General features: G+C 33.2%; 1 protein-coding gene across 1 annotated transcript; it reads left to right on the top strand.

Annotated features, from left to right (window-relative positions):
• Positions 1–16,083: 16,083 nt before the first annotated feature.
• Positions 16,084–16,539, top strand: LOC130897573 (uncharacterized). The gene has a single exon (XM_057806507.1). The coding sequence runs from the start codon at positions 16,084–16,086 to the stop codon at positions 16,537–16,539; it is 456 nt and encodes a 151-aa protein (XP_057662490.1).
• The last annotated feature ends 7,463 nt before the right edge of the window (positions 16,540–24,002 follow it).

The following is a 24,002-nucleotide window of genomic DNA, read 5'->3' as shown; positions in this document are numbered from 1 at the left end:
TATGTTGAGGTTGGGTGTAATATTTCGAGATTCAACAGGTACAGAAATCGAAGATTTATGGGCGAATAACTCGTTAACTAATACACGTACTTCCACACGATTTGAATCAATCAAAAGACTGAATCAAGAGGAAGATTTAGATATATCATATGTTAAGGTTGTGTGTAATATTTCGAGATTCAACAGGTATACAAAATCTAAGATATATCGGCGAATAACTCGTAAACTAATACACGAATTTCCACACGATTTGAACCAATCGAAAGATTCTATCAAGAGGAAGTTTTTTATTTATCATATGTTGAGGTTGGGTGTAATATTTCGAGACTCAACAGGTATACAAAATCAAAGATATATCGGCGAATAACTCGTAAACTAATACAGGAATTTCCACACAATTTGAACCAATCGAAAGATTGTATCAAGAGGAACATTTTGATATTTTATATGTTGAGGTTGGGTGTAATATTTCGAGATTCAACAGGTATACAAAATCAAAGATTTATCGGCGAATAACTCGTAAACTAATACACGGATTTCCACACGATTTGAACCAATCGAAAGACTGAATCGAGAGGAAGATTTTTATATATCATATGTTGAGGTTGGGTGTAATATTTCGAGATTCAACAGGTACAGAAATCGAAGATTTATGGGCGAATAACTCGTTAACTAATACACGTACTTCCACACGATTTGAATCAATCAAAAGACTGAATCAAGAGGAAGATTTAGATATATCATATGTTAAGGTTGTGTGTAATATTTCGAGATTCAACAGGTATACAAAATCTAAGATATATCGGCGAATAACTCGTAAACTAATACACGAATTTCCACACGATTTGAACCAATCGAAAGATTCTATCAAGAGGAAGATTTTGATATATCATATGTTGAGGTTGTGTGTAATATTTTGAGATTCAACAGGTATACAAAATCATAGATATATCGGCGAATAACTCGTAAACTAATGAACGAATTTCCACACGAATTGAACCAATCGAAAGAATGAATCAAGAGGAAGATTGTGATATTTCATATGTTGAGGTTGGGTGGAATATTTCGAGACTTAAGTACACAAAATCGAAGATATATCGGCAAATAACTCGTAAACTCAAGAACGGATTTTCACACTATTCAAACCAATCGAAAGATTGAATTGAAAGGGACATTTTGATATATCATATATTAAGGTTGGGTGGAATATTTCAAGAATCAACAGGTATATAAAATCGAAGAGTTATGGGCAAATAACTCGTAAACTAATACACGTATTTCCACACGATTTGAACCAACCGAAAGATTGAATTGAAATGAAGATTTTGATGTATAATATGTTGAGGTTGGGTAGAATATTTCGAGATTCAACAGGTATACAAAATCGGAGATTCGTCGGCAATAACTCGTAAACTAATACACGTATTTCCACACGATTTGAACCAATCGAAAGACTGAATCAAGAGGAAGATTTTTATATTTCATATGTTGAGGTTGGGTGTAATATTTGGAAATTCAACAGGTATAGAAAATGGAAGATTCATCGGCGAATAACTCGTAAACTAATACACAAATTTCCACACGATTTGAACCAATCGAAAGATTGAATTGAATAAAAGATTTTGATATATCACATGTTGAGGTTGGATGGAATTTTTTGAGATTCAACACGTATATGAAATAGAAGATTTATCGGCGAATAACTCGTAAACTAATACACGGATTTTCACACGATTTGAACCAATCGAAAGACTGAATCGAGAGGAAGATTTTTATATATCATATGTTGAGGTTGGGTGTGATATTTAGAGATTCAACAGGTATAGAAATTCGAAGATTCATCGGCGAATAACTCGTAAACTGAAGGACTGATTTCCACATGATTCAAACCAATCGAAAGATTGAATTGGAAGGAACATTTTGATATATCATATGTTGAGGTTGGGTGGAATATTTCGAGAATCAACAGGTATACAAAATCGACGATTTATCGGCGAATAACTCATAAACTAATACACGATTTGAACCAATCGAAAGACTGAATCAAGAGGAAGATTTTTATATATCATATGTTGAGGTTGGGTTTATAACTCGTAAACTAATATACGTATTTCTTCACGATTTGGACCAATCGAAAAATTGAATCAAGAGGAAGTTTTTTATTTATCATATGTTGAGGTTGGGTAAATATTTCGAGATTCAACAGGTATACAAAATCGAAGATTGATCGGCGAATATATCGTAAACTGAAGGACGGATTTCCACACGATTCAAACCAATCCACAGATTGAATTGTGAGGAAGATTTTGATATATCATATATTGAGGTTGGATGGAATTTTTCGAGATTCAACACGTATAGAAAATCGAAGATCCGTCGGCGAATAACCCGTAATCTGAAGGACGGATTTCCACACGATTAAAATCAATCGATAGATTGAATTGAAAGGAAGATTTTGATATATAATATGTTGAAGTTGGGTGGAATATTTCGAGATCCAACAGGTATACAAAATCGAAGATTGATCGGCGAATAACTCGTAAAGTAATATACGAATTTCTACACAAATTGAAACAATCGAAAGATTGAAATGAAAGAAATATTTTGATATATCACATGTTGAGGTTGGGTGAAATATTTCGAGATTCAACAGGTATACAAAATCAAAGATATATCGGCGAATAACTCGTAAACTGAAGGACCGATTTCCACACGATTCAAACCAATCCACAGATTGAATTGTGAGGAAGATTTTTATATATCAAATGTTGATGTTGGATAGAATTTTTCGAGATTCAACACGTATAGAAAATCGAAGATTCGTCGGCGAATAACTCGTAAACTGAAGGACGGATTTCCACACGATTCAAATCAACCGAAAGATTGAATTGAAAGGAAGATTTTAATATATAATATGTTGAGCTTGGGTGGAACATTTCGAGATTCAACAGGTATAAAAAATCAAAGATATATCGTCGAATAACTCGTAAACTGAAGGATGGATTTCCACACGATTCAAACCAATCGAAAGATTGAATTGAATAAAAGATTTTGATATATCACATGTTGAGGTTGGATGGAATTTTTTGAGATTCAACACGTATATGAAATAGAAGATTTATCGGCGAATAACTCGTAAACTAATACACGGATTTTCACACGATTTGAACCAATCGAAAGACTGAATCGAGAGGAAGATTTTTATATATCATATGTTGAGGTTGGGTGTGATATTTAGAGATTCAACAGGTATAGAAATTCGAAGATTCATCGGCGAATAACTCGTAAACTGAAGGACTGATTTCCACATGATTCAAACCAATCGAAAGATTGAATTGGAAGGAACATTTTGATATATCATATGTTGAGGTTGGGTGGAATATTTCGAGAATCAACAGGTATACAAAATCGACGATTTATCGGCGAATAACTCATAAACTAATACACGATTTGAACCAATCGAAAGACTGAATCAAGAGGAAGATTTTTATATATCATATGTTGAGGTTGGGTTTATAACTCGTAAACTAATATACGTATTTCTTCACGATTTGGACCAATCGAAAAATTGAATCAAGAGGAAGTTTTTTATTTATCATATGTTGAGGTTGGGTAAATATTTCGAGATTCAACAGGTATACAAAATCGAAGATTGATCGGCGAATATATCGTAAACTGAAGGACGGATTTCCACACGATTCAAACCAATCCACAGATTGAATTGTGAGGAAGATTTTGATATATCATATATTGAGGTTGGATGGAATTTTTCGAGATTCAACACGTATAGAAAATCGAAGATCCGTCGGCGAATAACCCGTAATCTGAAGGACGGATTTCCACACGATTAAAATCAATCGATAGATTGAATTGAAAGGAAGATTTTGATATATAATATGTTGAAGTTGGGTGGAATATTTCGAGATCCAACAGGTATACAAAATCGAAGATTGATCGGCGAATAACTCGTAAAGTAATATACGAATTTCTACACAAATTGAAACAATCGAAAGATTGAAATGAAAGAAATATTTTGATATATCACATGTTGAGGTTGGGTGAAATATTTCGAGATTCAACAGGTATACAAAATCAAAGATATATCGGCGAATAACTCGTAAACTGAAGGACCGATTTCCACACGATTCAAACCAATCCACAGATTGAATTGTGAGGAAGATTTTTATATATCAAATGTTGATGTTGGATAGAATTTTTCGAGATTCAACACGTATAGAAAATCGAAGATTCGTCGGCGAATAACTCGTAAACTGAAGGACGGATTTCCACACGATTCAAATCAACCGAAAGATTGAATTGAAAGGAAGATTTTAATATATAATATGTTGAGCTTGGGTGGAACATTTCGAGATTCAACAGGTATAAAAAATCAAAGATATATCGTCGAATAACTCGTAAACTGAAGGATGGATTTCCACACGATTCAAACCAATCGAAAGATTGAGTTGAAAGGAACATCTTGATATATCATATGTTGAGGTTGGGTGGAATATTTCGAGAATCAACAGGTATACAAAATCGAAAATCTATCGGCGAATAACTCGTAAACTAATATACGTATTTCTACACGATTTGAACCAATCGAAAGATTGAATCAAGAGGAAGTTTTTTATTTATCATATGTTGAGGTTGGGTGTAATATTTCGAGACTCAACAGGTATACAAAATCGAAGATTTATCGGCGTATTACTTATAAACTAATACACGTATTTCCACACGATTTGAAACCAATCGAAAGACTGAATCAAGAGGAAGATTTTGATATTTCATATGTTGAAGTTGGGTGGAATATTCCGAGAATCAACAGGTATACAAAATCGAAGATTTATAGGCGAATAACTCGTAAACTGAAGGATAGATTTCCACACGATTCAAACCAATCGAAAGATTAAATTGAAAGGAAGATTTTAATATATCATATGTAGAGCATGGGTGGAATTTGCCGAGATTGAACACGTATACAAAATCGAAGAATTATCGACGAATAACTCTTAAACTAATAGACGCATTTCCACACGATTTGAACCAATCAAATGATTGAATTGAAAGAAAGATTTTGATATATCATATGTTGAGGTGGGGTGAAATATTCCGAACTTCAACAGGTATAGAAAATCGAAGATTTATCGGCGAATAACTCGTAAACTGAAGGACAGATTTCCACACGATTCAAACCAATCGAAAGATTGAGTTGAAAGGAAGATTTTAATATATCATTTGTTGAGTTTCGGTGGAATTTGCCGAGATTAAACACGTATACAAAATGGAAGACTTATCGACGAATAACTCTTAAACTAATAGACGCATTTCCACACGATTTGAACCAATCAAATGAATGAATTGAAAGGAATATTTTGATATATCATATGTTGAGGTTGGGTGGAATATTTCGAGAATCAACAGGTATACAAAATCGAAGATTTATCGGCGAATAACTCGTAAACTAATACACGTATTTCCACACGATTTGAACCAATCGAAAGACTGAATCAAGAGGAAGATTTTTATATATCATATGTTGAGGTTGGGTGTAATATTTCGAGATTCAACAGGTATAGAAAATCGAAGATTTGTCCTCGAATAACTCGTAAACTGAAAGACGGATTTCCACACGATTAAAATCAATCGATAGATTGAATTGAAAGGAAGATTTTGATATATAATATGTTGAGGTTGAGTGGAATATTTCGAGATTCAACAGGTATACAAAATCGAATATTGATCGGCGAATAACTCGTAAACTAATATACGTATTTCTACACGATTTGAACTAATCGAAAGATTGAATTGGAAGGAACATCTAGATATATCATATGTTGAGGTTGGGTGGAATATTTCGAGAATCAACAGGTATACAAAATCAAAGATATATCGGCGAATAACTCGTAAACTAATACAGGAATTTCCACACGATTTGAACCAATCGAAAGATTGTATCGAGAGGAACATTTTGATATTTTATATGTTGAGGTTGGGTGTAATATTTCGAGATTCAACAGGTATACAAAATCAAAGATTTATCGGCGAGTAACTCGTAAACTAATACACGGATTTCCACACGATTTGAACCAATCGAAAGACTGAATCGAGAGGAAGATTTTTATATATCATATGTTGAGGTTGGGTGTAATATTTCGAGATTCAACAGGTACAGAAATCGAAGATTTATGGGCGAATAACTCGTTAACTAATACACGTACTTCCACACGATTTGAATCAATCAAAAGACTGAATCAAAAGGAAGATTTAGATATATCATATGTTGAGGTTGTGTGTAATATTTCGAGATTCAACAGGTATACAAAATCTAAGATATATCGGCGAATAACTCGTAAACTAATACACGAATTTCCACACGATTTGAACCAATCGAAAGATTCTATCAAGAGGAAGATTTTGATATATCATATGTTGAGGTTGTGTGTAATATTTTGAGATTCAACAGGTATACAAAATCATAGATATATCGGCGAATAACTCGTAAACTAATAAACGAATTTCCACACGATTTGAACCAATCGAAAGACTGAATCAAGAGGAAGATTGTGATATTTCATATGTTGAGGTTGGGTGGAATATTTCGAGACTTGAGTACACAAAATCGAAGATATATCGGCAAATAACTCGTAAACTCAAGGACGGATTTCCACACTATTCAAACCAATCGAAAGATTGAATTGAAAGGAACATTTTGATATATCATATATTAAGGTTGGGTGGAATATTTCAAGAATCAACAGGTATATAAAATCGAAGATTTATGGGCAAATAACTCGTAAACTAATACACGTATTTCCACACGATTTGAACCAACCGAAAGATTGAATTGAAATGAAGATTTTGATGTTTAATATGTTGAGGTTGGGTGGAATATTTCGAGATTCAACAGGTATACAAAATCGGAGATTCGTCGGCGAATAACTCGTAAACTGAAGGACGGATTTCCACACGATTAAAATCAATCTACACGATTTAAACTAATCGAAAGATTGAATTGAAAGAAAGATTTTTATATATCATATGTTGAGGTTGGGTGAAAAATTTCGAGATTCAACAGGTATACAAAATCAAAGATATATCGGCGAATAACTCGTAAACTGAAGGACGGATTTCCACACGATTTAAACCAATCCACAGATTGGATTGTGAGGAAGATTTTGATATATCATATGTTGAGGTTGGATGGAATTTTTCGAGATTCAACACGTATAGAAAATCGAAGATTCGTCGGCGAATAACTCGTAAACTGAAGGACGGATTTCCACACGATTCAAATCAACCGAAAGATTGAATTGAAATGAAGATTTTGATGTATAATATGTTGAGGTTGGGTGGAATATTTCGAGATTCAACAGGTATACAAAATCGAAGATTGATCGGCGAATAACTCGTAAACTAATATACGTATTTCTACACGATTTGAACTAATCGAAAGATTGAATTGAAAGAAAGATTTTTATATATCATATGTTGAGGTTGGGTGAAATATTTCGAGATTCAACAGGTATACAAAATCAAAGATATATCGGCGAATAACTCGTAAACTGAAGGACGGATTTCCACACGATTCAAACCAATCCACAGATTGGATTGTGAGGAAGATTTTGATATATCATATGTTGAGGTTGGATGGAATTTTTCGAGATTCAACACGTATAGAAAATCGAAGATTCGTCGGCGAATAACTCTTAACTGAAGGACGGATTTCCACACGATTCAAATCAACCGAAAGATTGAATTGAAATGAAGATTTTGATGTATAATATGTTGAGGTTGGGTGGGATATTGCGAGATTCAACAGGTACATATACAAAATCGAAGATTGATCGGCGATCAACTCGTAAACTAATATACGTATTTCTACACGATTTGAACCAATCGAAAGATTGAATTGAAAGGAAGATTTTTATATATCATATGTTGAGATTGGGTGTAATGTTCCGAGATTCAACAGGTATAGAAAATCTGAGATTCATCGGCGAATAACTCGTAAACACGTTTTTCCACACGATTTGATTCAATCAAAATACTGAATCAAGAGAAAGATTTTGATATATCATATGTTGAGGTTGGATGGAATATTTCGAGAATCAACAGGTGTACAAAATCGAAGATTTATCGGCGAATAACTCGTAAACTAACACACGTATTTCCACACGATTTGAACCAATCGAAAGACTGAATCAAGAGGAAGATTTTTTTATATCATATGTTGAGGTTGGGTGTAATATTTCGAGATTCAACAGGTATACAAAATCGAAGATTGATCGGCGAATAACTCGTAAACCAATATACGTATTTCTACACGATTTGAACTAATCGAAAGATTGAATTGAAAGGAACATCTTGATATATCATATGTTGAGGTTGGGTGGAATATTTCGAGAATCAACAGGTATACAAAATCAAAGATTTGTCGGCGAATAACTCGTAAACTGAAGGACGGATTTCCACACGATTCAAACCAATCCACAGATTGAATTGTGAGGAAGATTTTGATATATCATATATTGAGGTTGGATGGAATTTTTCGAGATTCAACACGTATAGAAAATCGAAGATTCGTCGGCGAATAACCCGTAATCTGAAGGACGGATTTCCACACGATTAAAATCAATCGATAGATTGAATTGAAAGGAAGATTCTGTTATATAATATGTTGAAGTTGGGTGGAATATTTCGGGATCCAACAGGTATACAAAATCGAAGATTGATCGGCGAATAACTCGTAAACTAATATACGTATTTCTACACGATTTGAACTAATCGAAAAATTGAATTGAAAGAAAGATTTTGATATATCACATGTTGAGGTTGGGTGGAATATTTCGAGATTCAACAGGTATACAAAATCAAAGATATATCGGCGAATAACTCGTAAACTGAAGGACCGATTTCCACACGATTCAAACCAATCCACAGATTGAATTGTGAGGAAGATTTTTATATATCAAATGTTGAGGTTGGATGGAATTTTTCGAGATTCAACACGTATAGAAAATCGAAGATTCGTCGGCGAATAACTCGTAAACTCGGATTTCCACATGATTCAAATCAACCGAAAGATTGAATTGAAAGGAAGATTTTGATATATAATATGTTGAGCTTGGGTGGAACATTCCGGGATTCAACAGGTATACAAAATCAAAGATATATCGGCGAATAACTCGTAAACTGAAGGATGGATTTCCACACGATTCAAACCAATCAAAAGATTGAATTGAAAGAAAGATTTTGATATATCATATGTTGAGGTTGGGTGCAATATTTCGAGAATCAACAGGTATACAAAATCGAAGATTTATCGGCGAATAACTTGTAAACTAATATAGGTATTTCTACACTATTTGAACCAATCGAAAGATTGAATCAAGAGGAAGTTTTTTATTTATCATATGTTGAGGTTGGGTGTAATATTTCGAGATTCAACAGGTATACAAAATCGAAGATTTATCGGCTTATTACTTGTAAACTAATACACGTATTTCTACACGATTTGAACCAATCGAAAGACTGAATCAAGAGGAAGATTTTGATATTTCATATGTTGGAGTTGGGTGGAATATTTCGAGAATCAACAGGTATACAAAATCGAAGATTTATAGGCGAATAACTCGTAAACTAATACACGTATTTCCACACGATTTGAAACCAATCGAAAGACTGAATCAAGAGGAAGATTTTGATATTTCATATGTTGAAGTTGGGTGGAATATTCCGAGAATCAACAGGTATACAAAATCGAAGATTTATAGGCGAATAACTCGTAAACTGAAGGACAGATTTCCACACGATTCAAACCAATCGAAAGATTGAATTGAAAGGAAGATTTTAATATATCATATGTTGAACATGGGCGGAATTTGCCGAGATTAAACACGTATACAAAATCGAAGAATTATCGACGAATAACTCTTAAACTAATAGACGCATTTCCACACGATTTGAACCAATCAAATGATTGAATTGAAAGAAAGATTTTGATATATCATATGTTGAGGTGGGGTGAAATATTCCGGAATTCAACAGGTATAGAAAATCGGAGATTTATCGGCGAATAACTCGTAAACTGAAGGACAGATTTCCACACGATTCAAACCAATCGAAAGATTGAGTTGAAAGGAAGATTTTAATATATCATATGTTGAGGTTGGGTGGAATTTGCCGAGATTAAACACGTATACAAAATCGAAGAATTATCGACGAATAACTCTTAAACTAATAGACGCATTTCCACACGATTTGAACCAATCAAAAGATTGAATTGAAAGGAAGATTTTGATATATCATATGTTGAGGTTGCGTGGAATATTTCGAGAATCAACAGGTATACAAAATCGAAGATTTATCGGCGAATAACTCGTAAACTAATACACGTATTTCCACACGATTTGAACCAATCGAAAGACTGAATCAAGAGGAAGATTTTTATATATCATATGTTGAGGTTGGGTGTAATATTTCGAGATTCAACAGGTATAGAAAATCGAAGATTTATGGGCGAATAACTCGTTAACTAATACACGTACTTCCACACGATTTGAATCAATCAAAAGACTGAATCAAAAGGAAGATTTAGATATATCATATGTTGAGGTTGTGTGTAATATTTCGAGATTCAACAGGTATACAAAATCTAAGATATATCGGCGAATAACTCGTAAACTAATACACGAATTTCCACACGATTTGAACCAATCGAAAGATTCTATCAAGAGGAAGATTTTGATATATCATATGTTGAGGTTGTGTGTAATATTTTGAGATTCAACAGGTATACAAAATCATAGATATATCGGCGAATAACTCGTAAACTAATAAACGAATTTCCACACGATTTGAACCAATCGAAAGACTGAATCAAGAGGAAGATTGTGATATTTCATATGTTGAGGTTGGGTGGAATATTTCGAGACTTGAGTACACAAAATCGAAGATATATCGGCAAATAACTCGTAAACTCAAGGACGGATTTCCACACTATTCAAACCAATCGAAAGATTGAATTGAAAGGAACATTTTGATATATCATATATTAAGGTTGGGTGGAATATTTCAAGAATCAACAGGTATATAAAATCGAAGATTTATGGGCAAATAACTCGTAAACTAATACACGTATTTCCACACGATTTGAACCAACCGAAAGATTGAATTGAAATGAAGATTTTGATGTTTAATATGTTGAGGTTGGGTGGAATATTTCGAGATTCAACAGGTATACAAAATCGGAGATTCGTCGGCGAATAACTCGTAAACTGAAGGACGGATTTCCACACGATTAAAATCAATCTACACGATTTAAACTAATCGAAAGATTGAATTGAAAGAAAGATTTTTATATATCATATGTTGAGGTTGGGTGAAAAATTTCGAGATTCAACAGGTATACAAAATCAAAGATATATCGGCGAATAACTCGTAAACTGAAGGACGGATTTCCACACGATTTAAACCAATCCACAGATTGGATTGTGAGGAAGATTTTGATATATCATATGTTGAGGTTGGATGGAATTTTTCGAGATTCAACACGTATAGAAAATCGAAGATTCGTCGGCGAATAACTCGTAAACTGAAGGACGGATTTCCACACGATTCAAATCAACCGAAAGATTGAATTGAAATGAAGATTTTGATGTATAATATGTTGAGGTTGGGTGGAATATTTCGAGATTCAACAGGTATACAAAATCGAAGATTGATCGGCGAATAACTCGTAAACTAATATACGTATTTCTACACGATTTGAACTAATCGAAAGATTGAATTGAAAGAAAGATTTTTATATATCATATGTTGAGGTTGGGTGAAATATTTCGAGATTCAACAGGTATACAAAATCAAAGATATATCGGCGAATAACTCGTAAACTGAAGGACGGATTTCCACACGATTCAAACCAATCCACAGATTGGATTGTGAGGAAGATTTTGATATATCATATGTTGAGGTTGGATGGAATTTTTCGAGATTCAACACGTATAGAAAATCGAAGATTCGTCGGCGAATAACTCTTAACTGAAGGACGGATTTCCACACGATTCAAATCAACCGAAAGATTGAATTGAAATGAAGATTTTGATGTATAATATGTTGAGGTTGGGTGGGATATTGCGAGATTCAACAGGTACATATACAAAATCGAAGATTGATCGGCGATCAACTCGTAAACTAATATACGTATTTCTACACGATTTGAACCAATCGAAAGATTGAATTGAAAGGAAGATTTTTATATATCATATGTTGAGATTGGGTGTAATGTTCCGAGATTCAACAGGTATAGAAAATCTGAGATTCATCGGCGAATAACTCGTAAACACGTTTTTCCACACGATTTGATTCAATCAAAATACTGAATCAAGAGAAAGATTTTGATATATCATATGTTGAGGTTGGATGGAATATTTCGAGAATCAACAGGTGTACAAAATCGAAGATTTATCGGCGAATAACTCGTAAACTAACACACGTATTTCCACACGATTTGAACCAATCGAAAGACTGAATCAAGAGGAAGATTTTTTTATATCATATGTTGAGGTTGGGTGTAATATTTCGAGATTCAACAGGTATACAAAATCGAAGATTGATCGGCGAATAACTCGTAAACCAATATACGTATTTCTACACGATTTGAACTAATCGAAAGATTGAATTGAAAGGAACATCTTGATATATCATATGTTGAGGTTGGGTGGAATATTTCGAGAATCAACAGGTATACAAAATCAAAGATTTGTCGGCGAATAACTCGTAAACTGAAGGACGGATTTCCACACGATTCAAACCAATCCACAGATTGAATTGTGAGGAAGATTTTGATATATCATATATTGAGGTTGGATGGAATTTTTCGAGATTCAACACGTATAGAAAATCGAAGATTCGTCGGCGAATAACCCGTAATCTGAAGGACGGATTTCCACACGATTAAAATCAATCGATAGATTGAATTGAAAGGAAGATTCTGTTATATAATATGTTGAAGTTGGGTGGAATATTTCGGGATCCAACAGGTATACAAAATCGAAGATTGATCGGCGAATAACTCGTAAACTAATATACGTATTTCTACACGATTTGAACTAATCGAAAAATTGAATTGAAAGAAAGATTTTGATATATCACATGTTGAGGTTGGGTGGAATATTTCGAGATTCAACAGGTATACAAAATCAAAGATATATCGGCGAATAACTCGTAAACTGAAGGACCGATTTCCACACGATTCAAACCAATCCACAGATTGAATTGTGAGGAAGATTTTTATATATCAAATGTTGAGGTTGGATGGAATTTTTCGAGATTCAACACGTATAGAAAATCGAAGATTCGTCGGCGAATAACTCGTAAACTCGGATTTCCACATGATTCAAATCAACCGAAAGATTGAATTGAAAGGAAGATTTTGATATATAATATGTTGAGCTTGGGTGGAACATTCCGGGATTCAACAGGTATACAAAATCAAAGATATATCGGCGAATAACTCGTAAACTGAAGGATGGATTTCCACACGATTCAAACCAATCAAAAGATTGAATTGAAAGAAAGATTTTGATATATCATATGTTGAGGTTGGGTGCAATATTTCGAGAATCAACAGGTATACAAAATCGAAGATTTATCGGCGAATAACTTGTAAACTAATATAGGTATTTCTACACTATTTGAACCAATCGAAAGATTGAATCAAGAGGAAGTTTTTTATTTATCATATGTTGAGGTTGGGTGTAATATTTCGAGATTCAACAGGTATACAAAATCGAAGATTTATCGGCTTATTACTTGTAAACTAATACACGTATTTCTACACGATTTGAACCAATCGAAAGACTGAATCAAGAGGAAGATTTTGATATTTCATATGTTGGAGTTGGGTGGAATATTTCGAGAATCAACAGGTATACAAAATCGAAGATTTATAGGCGAATAACTCGTAAACTAATACACGTATTTCCACACGATTTGAAACCAATCGAAAGACTGAATCAAGAGGAAGATTTTGATATTTCATATGTTGAAGTTGGGTGGAATATTCCGAGAATCAACAGGTATACAAAATCGAAGATTTATAGGCGAATAACTCGTAAACTGAAGGACAGATTTCCACACGATTCAAACCAATCGAAAGATTGAATTGAAAGGAAGATTTTAATATATCATATGTTGAACATGGGCGGAATTTGCCGAGATTAAACACGTATACAAAATCGAAGAATTATCGACGAATAACTCTTAAACTAATAGACGCATTTCCACACGATTTGAACCAATCAAATGATTGAATTGAAAGAAAGATTTTGATATATCATATGTTGAGGTGGGGTGAAATATTCCGGAATTCAACAGGTATAGAAAATCGGAGATTTATCGGCGAATAACTCGTAAACTGAAGGACAGATTTCCACACGATTCAAACCAATCGAAAGATTGAGTTGAAAGGAAGATTTTAATATATCATATGTTGAGGTTGGGTGGAATTTGCCGAGATTAAACACGTATACAAAATCGAAGAATTATCGACGAATAACTCTTAAACTAATAGACGCATTTCCACACGATTTGAACCAATCAAAAGATTGAATTGAAAGGAAGATTTTGATATATCATATGTTGAGGTTGCGTGGAATATTTCGAGAATCAACAGGTATACAAAATCGAAGATTTATCGGCGAATAACTCGTAAACTAATACACGTATTTCCACACGATTTGAACCAATCGAAAGACTGAATCAAGAGGAAGATTTTTATATATCATATGTTGAGGTTGGGTGTAATATTTCGAGATTCAACAGGTATAGAAAATCGAAGATTCGTTGGCGAATAACTCGTAAATTGAAGGACGGATTTCCACACGATTAAAATCAATCGATAGATTGAATTGAAAGGAATATTTTGATATATAATATGTTGAGGTTGAGTGGAATATTTCGAGATTCAACAGGTATACAAAATCGAAGATTGAACGGCGAATAACTCGTAAACTAATATACGTATTTCTACACGATTTGAACTAATCGAAAAATTGAATTGAAAGGAACATCTTGATATATCATATGTTGAGGTTGGGTGGAATATTTCGAGAATCAACAGGTATACAAAATCAAAGATATATCGGCGAATAACTCGTAAACTAATACACGGGTTTCCACACGATTTGAACCAATCGAAAGACTGAATCGAGAGGAAGATTTTTATATGTCATATGTTGAGTTTGGGTGGAATATTTCGAGAATCAACAGGTATACAAAATCGAAGATTTATGGGCGAATAACTCGTAAACTAATACACTTATTTCCACACAATTTGAACCAATCGAAAGACTGAATCAAGAGGAAGATTTTTATATATCATATGTTCAGGTTGGGTGTAATATAACAGGTATAGAAATCCAAGATTCATCAGCGAATAACTCGAGTTACATATGAAGTAACAGCTGATAACATATAATAAATGTGATGACTTCGCGGAAACGTGGAAGATAATAAAAACTGCATTTCTTTTAATTATTCATTCTCTGTTCTAACTTTACTTAATAAACATATATTGTAGTTGTAATTTTTATTTTTAAAAATCCAAATTCGAAGTTTTAACATATAATTGGCGCAGTCAGTAGGATACGCACGGGTTTCGGAAGTGAACAGTTTCGCATTGTGCCGGAAGTGAAATTCGGGACCTTGGAGTTTCTACACCTCAAGTGCGTATTACGAACTTAAAAACTTTCGAAGTTGTGGAAACAGGAGCAGGGAATCAAGAAAAGGAGCAGGAAAGTAGAGCGCTCGAATCGACGAACAATCTGTAAGTGCCTTTTCCTTTTTACCTTTCCAAACCCTTCTGTATAAGGATTTTGGTAAAGATAGTTAAATTTTGTTCATTGCGAATAAATTGCTTACTATAATAATTAATTTTAATTTATTTTCATGAGCGATATTGATGAAATAATTAACGGAATTTCAAATATAGGATTAGACAACAAAAATAATATTAACACTCAACGGAATATTAATAAACAATTCACTAATTCTTTCAAATCAATAAATTCAACTTTAAATATGCCTGAGATGAACTGGGATCTTTTAAAATCTAGAATTGATAATATTAAACCGTATGACGGTAACAGTAACACGTTAAATAAATTTCTAATTAGGTGTGAAGACCTTATTAATGATTATCGGCAATTTAATGATGCACAATTATCTAAACACATACTCCAATCAGTTCAAGAAAAACTTATAGATAAAGCAGAAATATTAGTAGGTAATCGTGCTGAGTTAACAGATTGGTCAAGATTGAAAGAAGCCCTGATTCAGTGTTTCGCTGATCGTAGAAATATTGACTGTTTAGTACAAGAACTCACTAGAATGAAACCATTTAGGAACGAACCATTGATGAACTTTGGAAGTCGAATTCAATTATTAAGAAGTAGTATAGCACAGAAAATTAGTAATAATCCTAACATAACTAACGCGGAGAAAGTGTGCACTGCACTGCACTTAGTACTTTTATAGCAGGTTGTAGTGGTACCTTAAGAAATAACTTGCATCTTAAAAATCCAGCCTCACTGGAAGATGCAATGGCCTATCTGAACGAATTTGAAAACTTTGAAAAATTATATGGCAATCTAAATGACAATAACCGAGCAACGACGTCCAGATTTAATAGTAATTATCGACAACCTTATTCACAACCAAGATACTATCCTGAAAACCAAACACAACCCTCTTTCCAACAACCCTATCATTCCGTTGACAATAATAAACCAGTTAATCAATTCCCCAATCAACCTATTAACATCCAACCTAGACAAATGCCCCCCAATGAACAAACAAGTATTCGGACCTCCACAAAACGTTTTCAGACCAAACCAAAAACCCATGCACCAACTTCCTAAACCAACACCTATGTCAACGACTTCAAGAAATTCTTTCACATTATCACAAAGGCAAAGATGGCCAAATAATAACAATTATAATCGAAATCAACAATTTCGAAATTCTGGACAGAATTGAAATTTTACTTCCGAAGAGCTATTCACAAACGATTACGACCAATCAGACGAACAACATTACTATCAGAACCAAAATACGGACGATAATGACCAAAATCAAATGTACTATAACTATGACAAGACAGAAAATGAAAATTTTATCCAAACGAGCCAACAACAAGGAATACCTTAGTAGAAATTAACATTTCAACAAAAAACGCATTACCTTACATAGAAATTAATAATCCCAAATTAAAATTTTTAATTTGGGATTATTTAATTTAAAAATATTTCGATGGTATTATAGGACTAAATGATTTAAGAAATATGAACTTTAATATTGATCTTATAAATAACAAATTAATAGGACCAAATACTGATATACCTCTCAGATATAAACGGAAAGAAAACTCAAATATATTATTCTCATTAGAACCACAACAAAAAATTCTAAAGAAGTTACCTGTTTCTATTTTTAATGGAGAAATATTGATATATGAAGGTAAAATAGGACCATTATAAATACCGCAAATTTTGACTGATGCCAGAAACGGATTTGCTCTTGTAGAAATCCAAAACAAAACAGATCAAACAATTTCAGTTAATCTTAAAGAACCTTTAGAGGTAGAGTCATTTGAAAAAACTAGTTATGATACCTTTAATGTTAATTCGTTTCTAAATTTAAATAACGAAGACAATAATAAATCAAAAAAAAATATCGATATATCAATTAATTAGGACAAACCACATGAACGCGGAAGAAAAAGCTGAAATCTTAAAGCTTTAAACCGGGTGATAAATTATCCTTCACGGCAAGAACAAAACATGAAATTAAAACGACCGACGAAATTCCTATACATTGTGAATCGTACAGATATCCCTATATTCATAAACAAGAAATAAATAACCAGATAGAGGAAATGCTGGATAAAGGCATAATACGGCCCTCAACTTCACCCTATTTGGATAGTCAATAAAAAAGAAGACCAATCGGGGAAACAAAAATATCGTCTAGTCATCGATTGTCGAAAACTTAACGAAAAAACGATCCCAGATCGATATCCGATACCAAATATTAATTCGATTCTCGACAAACTGGGAAGATCAAACTATTTTTCAACTATTTACCTTTGGGCTGGTTTTCATCAAATCCGAATGGACAAAAATTCCATACCAAAAACAGCTTTCACTGTCGATAACGGCCACTATGAGTTTCTTAGAATGCCATTTGGGTTAAGAAACTCGCCATCCACTTTTCAACGTGTTATGGATGAAATTTTAAAGGATCTCCAAAATAAAGTGTGTATGGTCTATATGGACGACATAATAATATTCAGTACCGGACTTCAAGAACACCTTCAAAATTTAAAACTTGTTTTTTCGAAACTATGCGAAGCGAAACTTAAAATTCAATTAGACAAATCAGAATTCCTACGAAAAGAGGTAGAATTTCTAGGTCATATAGTAACAACAGACGGGATAAAACCCAACCCAAAAAAAATCTCAGCTATTAAGAACTTTCCCTTACCAAAAACACAAAAAGAAATAAAATCTTTTCTAGGATTATTAGGATACTACCGTAAATTTATAAAAAATTTTGCTAAAATCACAAAACCCATGACTAAATGCCTGAAGAAAAACGAAAAAGTAATACATACAAAAGAATTTATAGATTGTTTTGAAACTTGTAAAAATATTTTAACGTCTGAACCAGTTTTAATTTATCCGGATTTCGATAAAGAATTTGAAGTAACTACAGATAGTTCCAACTACGCAATAGGCGCAGTTCTTTCACAAAATAACCACCCTATATGCTATGCATCAAGGACTCTCAATCCAGCCGAAATAAACTATTCAACGATTCAGAAAGAACTCCTAGCAATAGTATGGAGCTGCAAATACTTTCGCCCATACCTTTTCGGCCGAAAATTCACAATATATTCAGACCATAAGCCACTGCAATGGCTCTTCTCCATGAAAGACCCAAATTCTATGTTAGTCAGATGGAGATTGAAATTAGAAGAGTACGACTACGTCATCAAATATAAAAAAGGATCGTCGAACTCAGCCGCAGATGCCCTAAGTAGAAATCCATGCATAGAATTGAATGCTATGGATAATGAATCAATAATAAATAACGTAGGAGATGCGGATGAAATAATAGAAAACTTCCTACAAAATCCTGACGAAATTCCTCCACTCTCTAGCCCTGACCTCGAGGAAATACTGAATAATATAAGACCCACTGACACCGTAAATCAAGAAACAAATATAGTTCGAGACATACAAAAAGAATCAGATAGACCTCAAGATTCAAGCTCAGAATCTGACATTGAAATTTAACATACGTCAAGAGAGAATCCTATCTTTTCTATTCCAATTACCGAGAGAGTATTAAACACATACAAGAACCAAATATTCATAACAACCGGAGAAATAGAATCGATCAAATGTAAAACTGCCAAAATTTTCGACAATACTAGATTATATGTTACACTACCTTCAAACATTTCTTCCTTTCATATAATAAATTTCGTAAAAGAACACATCGCCCCAAACAAAAGATACGCTATTTATTTCAAACACCGCGATTTACCTAGAATATTCACGACTACGATGCAATCGTACTTCAAAAATTCTGCTTTTAAAATTATACAAAGTAACACCGTTTTAGAGGATTTACAAACTAAAGAAGCACAAGTAGAGAAACTCAAATTTTATCATGAAACTAAAACTTGCCACCGCGGTAGTAACGAAATGAAAATAGCACTTGGTAAACGATTTTATTGGCCAAAAATGTCCGATGACATTGTAAAATACGTGAATAATTGCGAAATTTGTCAAAAAAACAAATACGATCGAAACCCACCTAACACCAACCACTTCACGTCTTTTTCAACATATCCATATTGACTGTTTTCAAATTTCAGGAAACACTTACTTAACCGTAATAGATACATTTTCTCGATACGGCCAAGCCTACCCTTTATCAGCTGTAAACAGAATATCTATAGTAGAATGCCTATTTAATTTTATAACACACCATGGATTGCCCATAAAAATAACAGCAGATTCCGGTACGGAATTTAAAAATAAAGATCTTGAAAACTTTTGTGAACTTTACAAAATTGAACTTCACTTCACAACCGCTAGAAACAGCAATTCAAATAGCCCCGTGGCTCACACCACACTTATTGAACATGTACGAAGTTTAAGAGAACAAAATCGAAGTCTCACATCAGATCAATTGATAAAACGGGCCATACTTGGGTATAACAACTCAATTCATAGTGTCACCAAATATACACCATTCGAGGTAATAAAGGGACACATAAATGAAACAAACCCTTTTGACCTTAATGATCACATAATAATATCAGACTATGTACAAGCTCATAAACAAGCAACCACAAGACTTTACGAAAACATAACAGAGACTAATAAAACCATAAATGAAAAGATTATTAATGATAGGAACGAAAAGCGCACCGAAACCCCTGACTACAAAAACGAAAAAGTAGCCTATATTCGTACAAAAACATGAAACAAAAAACTTCCAAAGTTCGAAAAATTGAAAATATTAGCTCAGACAAAAAATAAATTAATAACAGATAAAAACATTTATCAAAAAGCAAGTGCAAGAAAACCCAAAACTAATAAAAAACAAATTTTTCAGGAAGATGGGGCAGATGAAAATAATATTCCTAGCACTTCTGGCAATACAAAAACTGCACAAGAGTAACGCTACGGAAGACATAGACCTAACTACTATCGATAATCCTTTACTACCGATACAATTAAGAGACTCCCGTCTCATATATAGTAAACATACCTTTATACATTATTTAAATTTAGAACCTATTATTAAGCAATTGTTCAACATTGAAAAACATTTTTTCATTATAAAAAATAATTTAGAAGTAAGAAATGCAACTAATGAAATCTCATATCATGCCTTATCTCAAGACATGTTGTTGAGAACAGAATTTCTCATCAAAATTACACGTACGAAACTTGATAATTTACAACCTCATATACGTAATAAAAGAAGTTTCTTTGACGGGGTCGGTCAACTACAAAAATGGTTGTTTGGTACACTTGATACCGATGACGGTAATAAATATGATAACGCAATAAAAATTCTAGAAACAAACCAACAAAACATGATTACGGAAATAAACTTACAAAGTTCACTTTCCAAGAATCTTATAAGAAATTACAATGTAACAATTCACACCTTATCAAAAAATCAAGAAAAATTTGCAACTTCTCTCGAAAAATTTCAAATCAGCGTGCAAAAATCAATCACTGAATCACACGAGTATTTAACCTTTCAAGCAATCATTTCACAAATAAATTTAGACTGTCAAAATATTATCACATTCTTAGATAATTTGGAAGACTCCATAGCTTTCGCAAAACTAAACACACTTCATCCTTCTATTATCCCTAGTCAAGAGTTACAAAAAATACTAGAATATTTAAGGAAAATTTACCATGACAACCAAATTACAAAATTTAAAAACATTCTAACATACTACCAATTTTTAGGCACTCAAGTTTCGGTTGCTAAAAATAAATTAATTTTTGCTATACATATACGAATTATCAAAGCCGAAGTCCTTAAATTATATCACCTCTTCCCCATCATTCAAAACAACCAAATATTCTCCCTAAAATACTCCTATCTGGCACGAAACAACTGGAATAATCAATTTATAGAAGAAATCTGTCCACTATTAGAAAATGTATATTTCTGCATCGAAGACCACTCTCCTAATGACAATTGCACCCTGCAGCTCCTCGAAAACCAGTCGACTAAAGGTTGCCAAAAAATAAATTCAAAATTAGAAGAATCACTTACTGAACAAATCACACAAGACGAGATAATTATCATTCCAGCAAAAACGGAAAAAGTTTTTTCCAAATGCAACACAGACAAATATCTAGAAGTAAAAAAACCTACACTAATAAAAATACCAAAGTCATGTCAAATAGAAATCAACGCGAAAAAATTCTTCAACGACGTCAAAATACAACGAGGAAAACCATTACTTCTTCCCAAACCAATTACGGAAGAATACGATACGATTGCAGAATACGAAACACCCAAAATGGAAAAAATCAATTTAGAAGACATTCAAGAAATAAGCAGAATGACGAATCAACTTATACCACTAAAAATCCCAATATCCAACCACTATCCCAAAATTTCTGGTAGTTTATCTTTACTAGCCATAATTTTATTTATACTAGGATGGATTTTTTAGAAGAAAATCAAGAAAACCCTGCAAAAATGCTGCAAAAACCAGAAAAAGAAAGAAAATTCAATAGAAGAGTACCCAGAAGAGTCCAAAATCGAACACCACTCCGTATTGTTCTCATCTTAGAGGGAAGGAGTTACATATGAAGTAACAGCTGATAACATATAATAAATGTGATGACTTCGCGGAAACGTGGAAGATAATAAAAACTGCATTTCTTTTAATTATTCATTCTCTGTTCTAACTTTACTTAATAAACATATTATGTAGTTGTAATTTTTGTTTTTAAAAATCCAAATTCGAAGTTTTAACATATAATTCTCGTAAACTAATACACGTTTTTCCACACGATTTGAATGAATCGAAAGACTGAATCAAGAGGAAGATTAAGATATATCATATGTTGAGGTTGTGTGTAATATTTTGAGATCCAACAGGTATACAAAATCAAAGATATATCGGCGAAAAACTCGTAAACCAATACACGAATTTCCACACGATTTGAACCAATCGAAAGATTGAATTGTAAGGAAGATCAATTCTCATATATCTGAGTGAGTTTGCATCTGACTTCGTCAGATATCATCGGTTTACAACAAATTGATGCCAGTTTAAGTCGATTGTCACTTTGTGTTGATGAAAATTATCAAAGACTATCTTCCTAATTTGAAGTCGAATTTCAACATCTATAATATAAAAATGAATCGCAAAATGTGTTGGTAAACTCAACAACGCCTGGACCAATTTGGCCAAATCTTTTTTTTAAATGTTCGTTGAAGTTCAAGGATGGTTTTTACGGCGAGAAAAATTAGAATTATTGCTGGAAAAACCCTAAAAATAGCTCTTTTCTTTTTCCCATACAAATGATTTGTAACTAAAACGTAGTCAATTTGAGCACTCACTGTTGTCTAAGCAATGTAGGTGTGTTCCTAACGTCAAAGATCATATCTATCAAAACAATGTGTGTGTGTGCGTTGGAGCACAGAATACATAGTTGGAGGAGTTTAATGTCGCGTTCCGAAACTCGCGTTTCTTTTGTATTAGTTTCGGCACGCGAGATAAAATGCAGCAGTTTCCACGTCATTACATCAGTCAAACAAAAATCGCGTTAGCAACAGTGTTTTATTATTTTTTTGACTTATCATATCAAATTAAAAAAAAAAAAAAAGTTGTCTGTTACCTAATCTACTGAGTTTGCTTTTGTCAACTGATACACGAAACAAATTCGTATATCGTGTTTTTTGCAGAGTGTTTAGTTAGTTAGTGTTTGATTAGTTCGTGATTAGTGAAAAAATAATGTATATTTGATATGCCTCCTATAAGACGAAGCAATTTAGGTAGAAGAACCAGAAATGCTACAAACCAAGCTAATTACCGATCTAATCGTACTGCACAAGAACGTGACGACGGAAATGAACGTAAAAGAATTCGAATATCACAAACGCGTGAAGCGCGAGCGCGACATTCAACTAATAATCGCGCAAGTTTGAATCGAGCTGCTTTCAGTTACGATGTGTCAATTGACTACAGTAACTACCAATGTGTTGTTATTGGTTCTATGAACTCGGTTTGCTCACACTGTAAGGCATTAAAATACAAAAACGAAGCCAATGGATTGTGTTGCGCAAATGGTAAAGTGAAATTGATACCATTGGATCCACCACCAGAACCATTGTACTCATTGGTTTCAGGAATAGGAACAGATTCTATACACTTTTTG

The sequence above is a fragment of the Diorhabda carinulata genome, chromosome 8 (assembly GCF_026250575.1).
Source record: "Diorhabda carinulata isolate Delta chromosome 8, icDioCari1.1, whole genome shotgun sequence".
Taxonomy (NCBI): Eukaryota; Metazoa; Arthropoda; class Insecta; order Coleoptera; family Chrysomelidae; genus Diorhabda; species Diorhabda carinulata.
The sequence above is the reverse complement of the archived record's forward strand: the minus strand, read 5'-3'. Positions and strand labels throughout refer to the sequence as shown.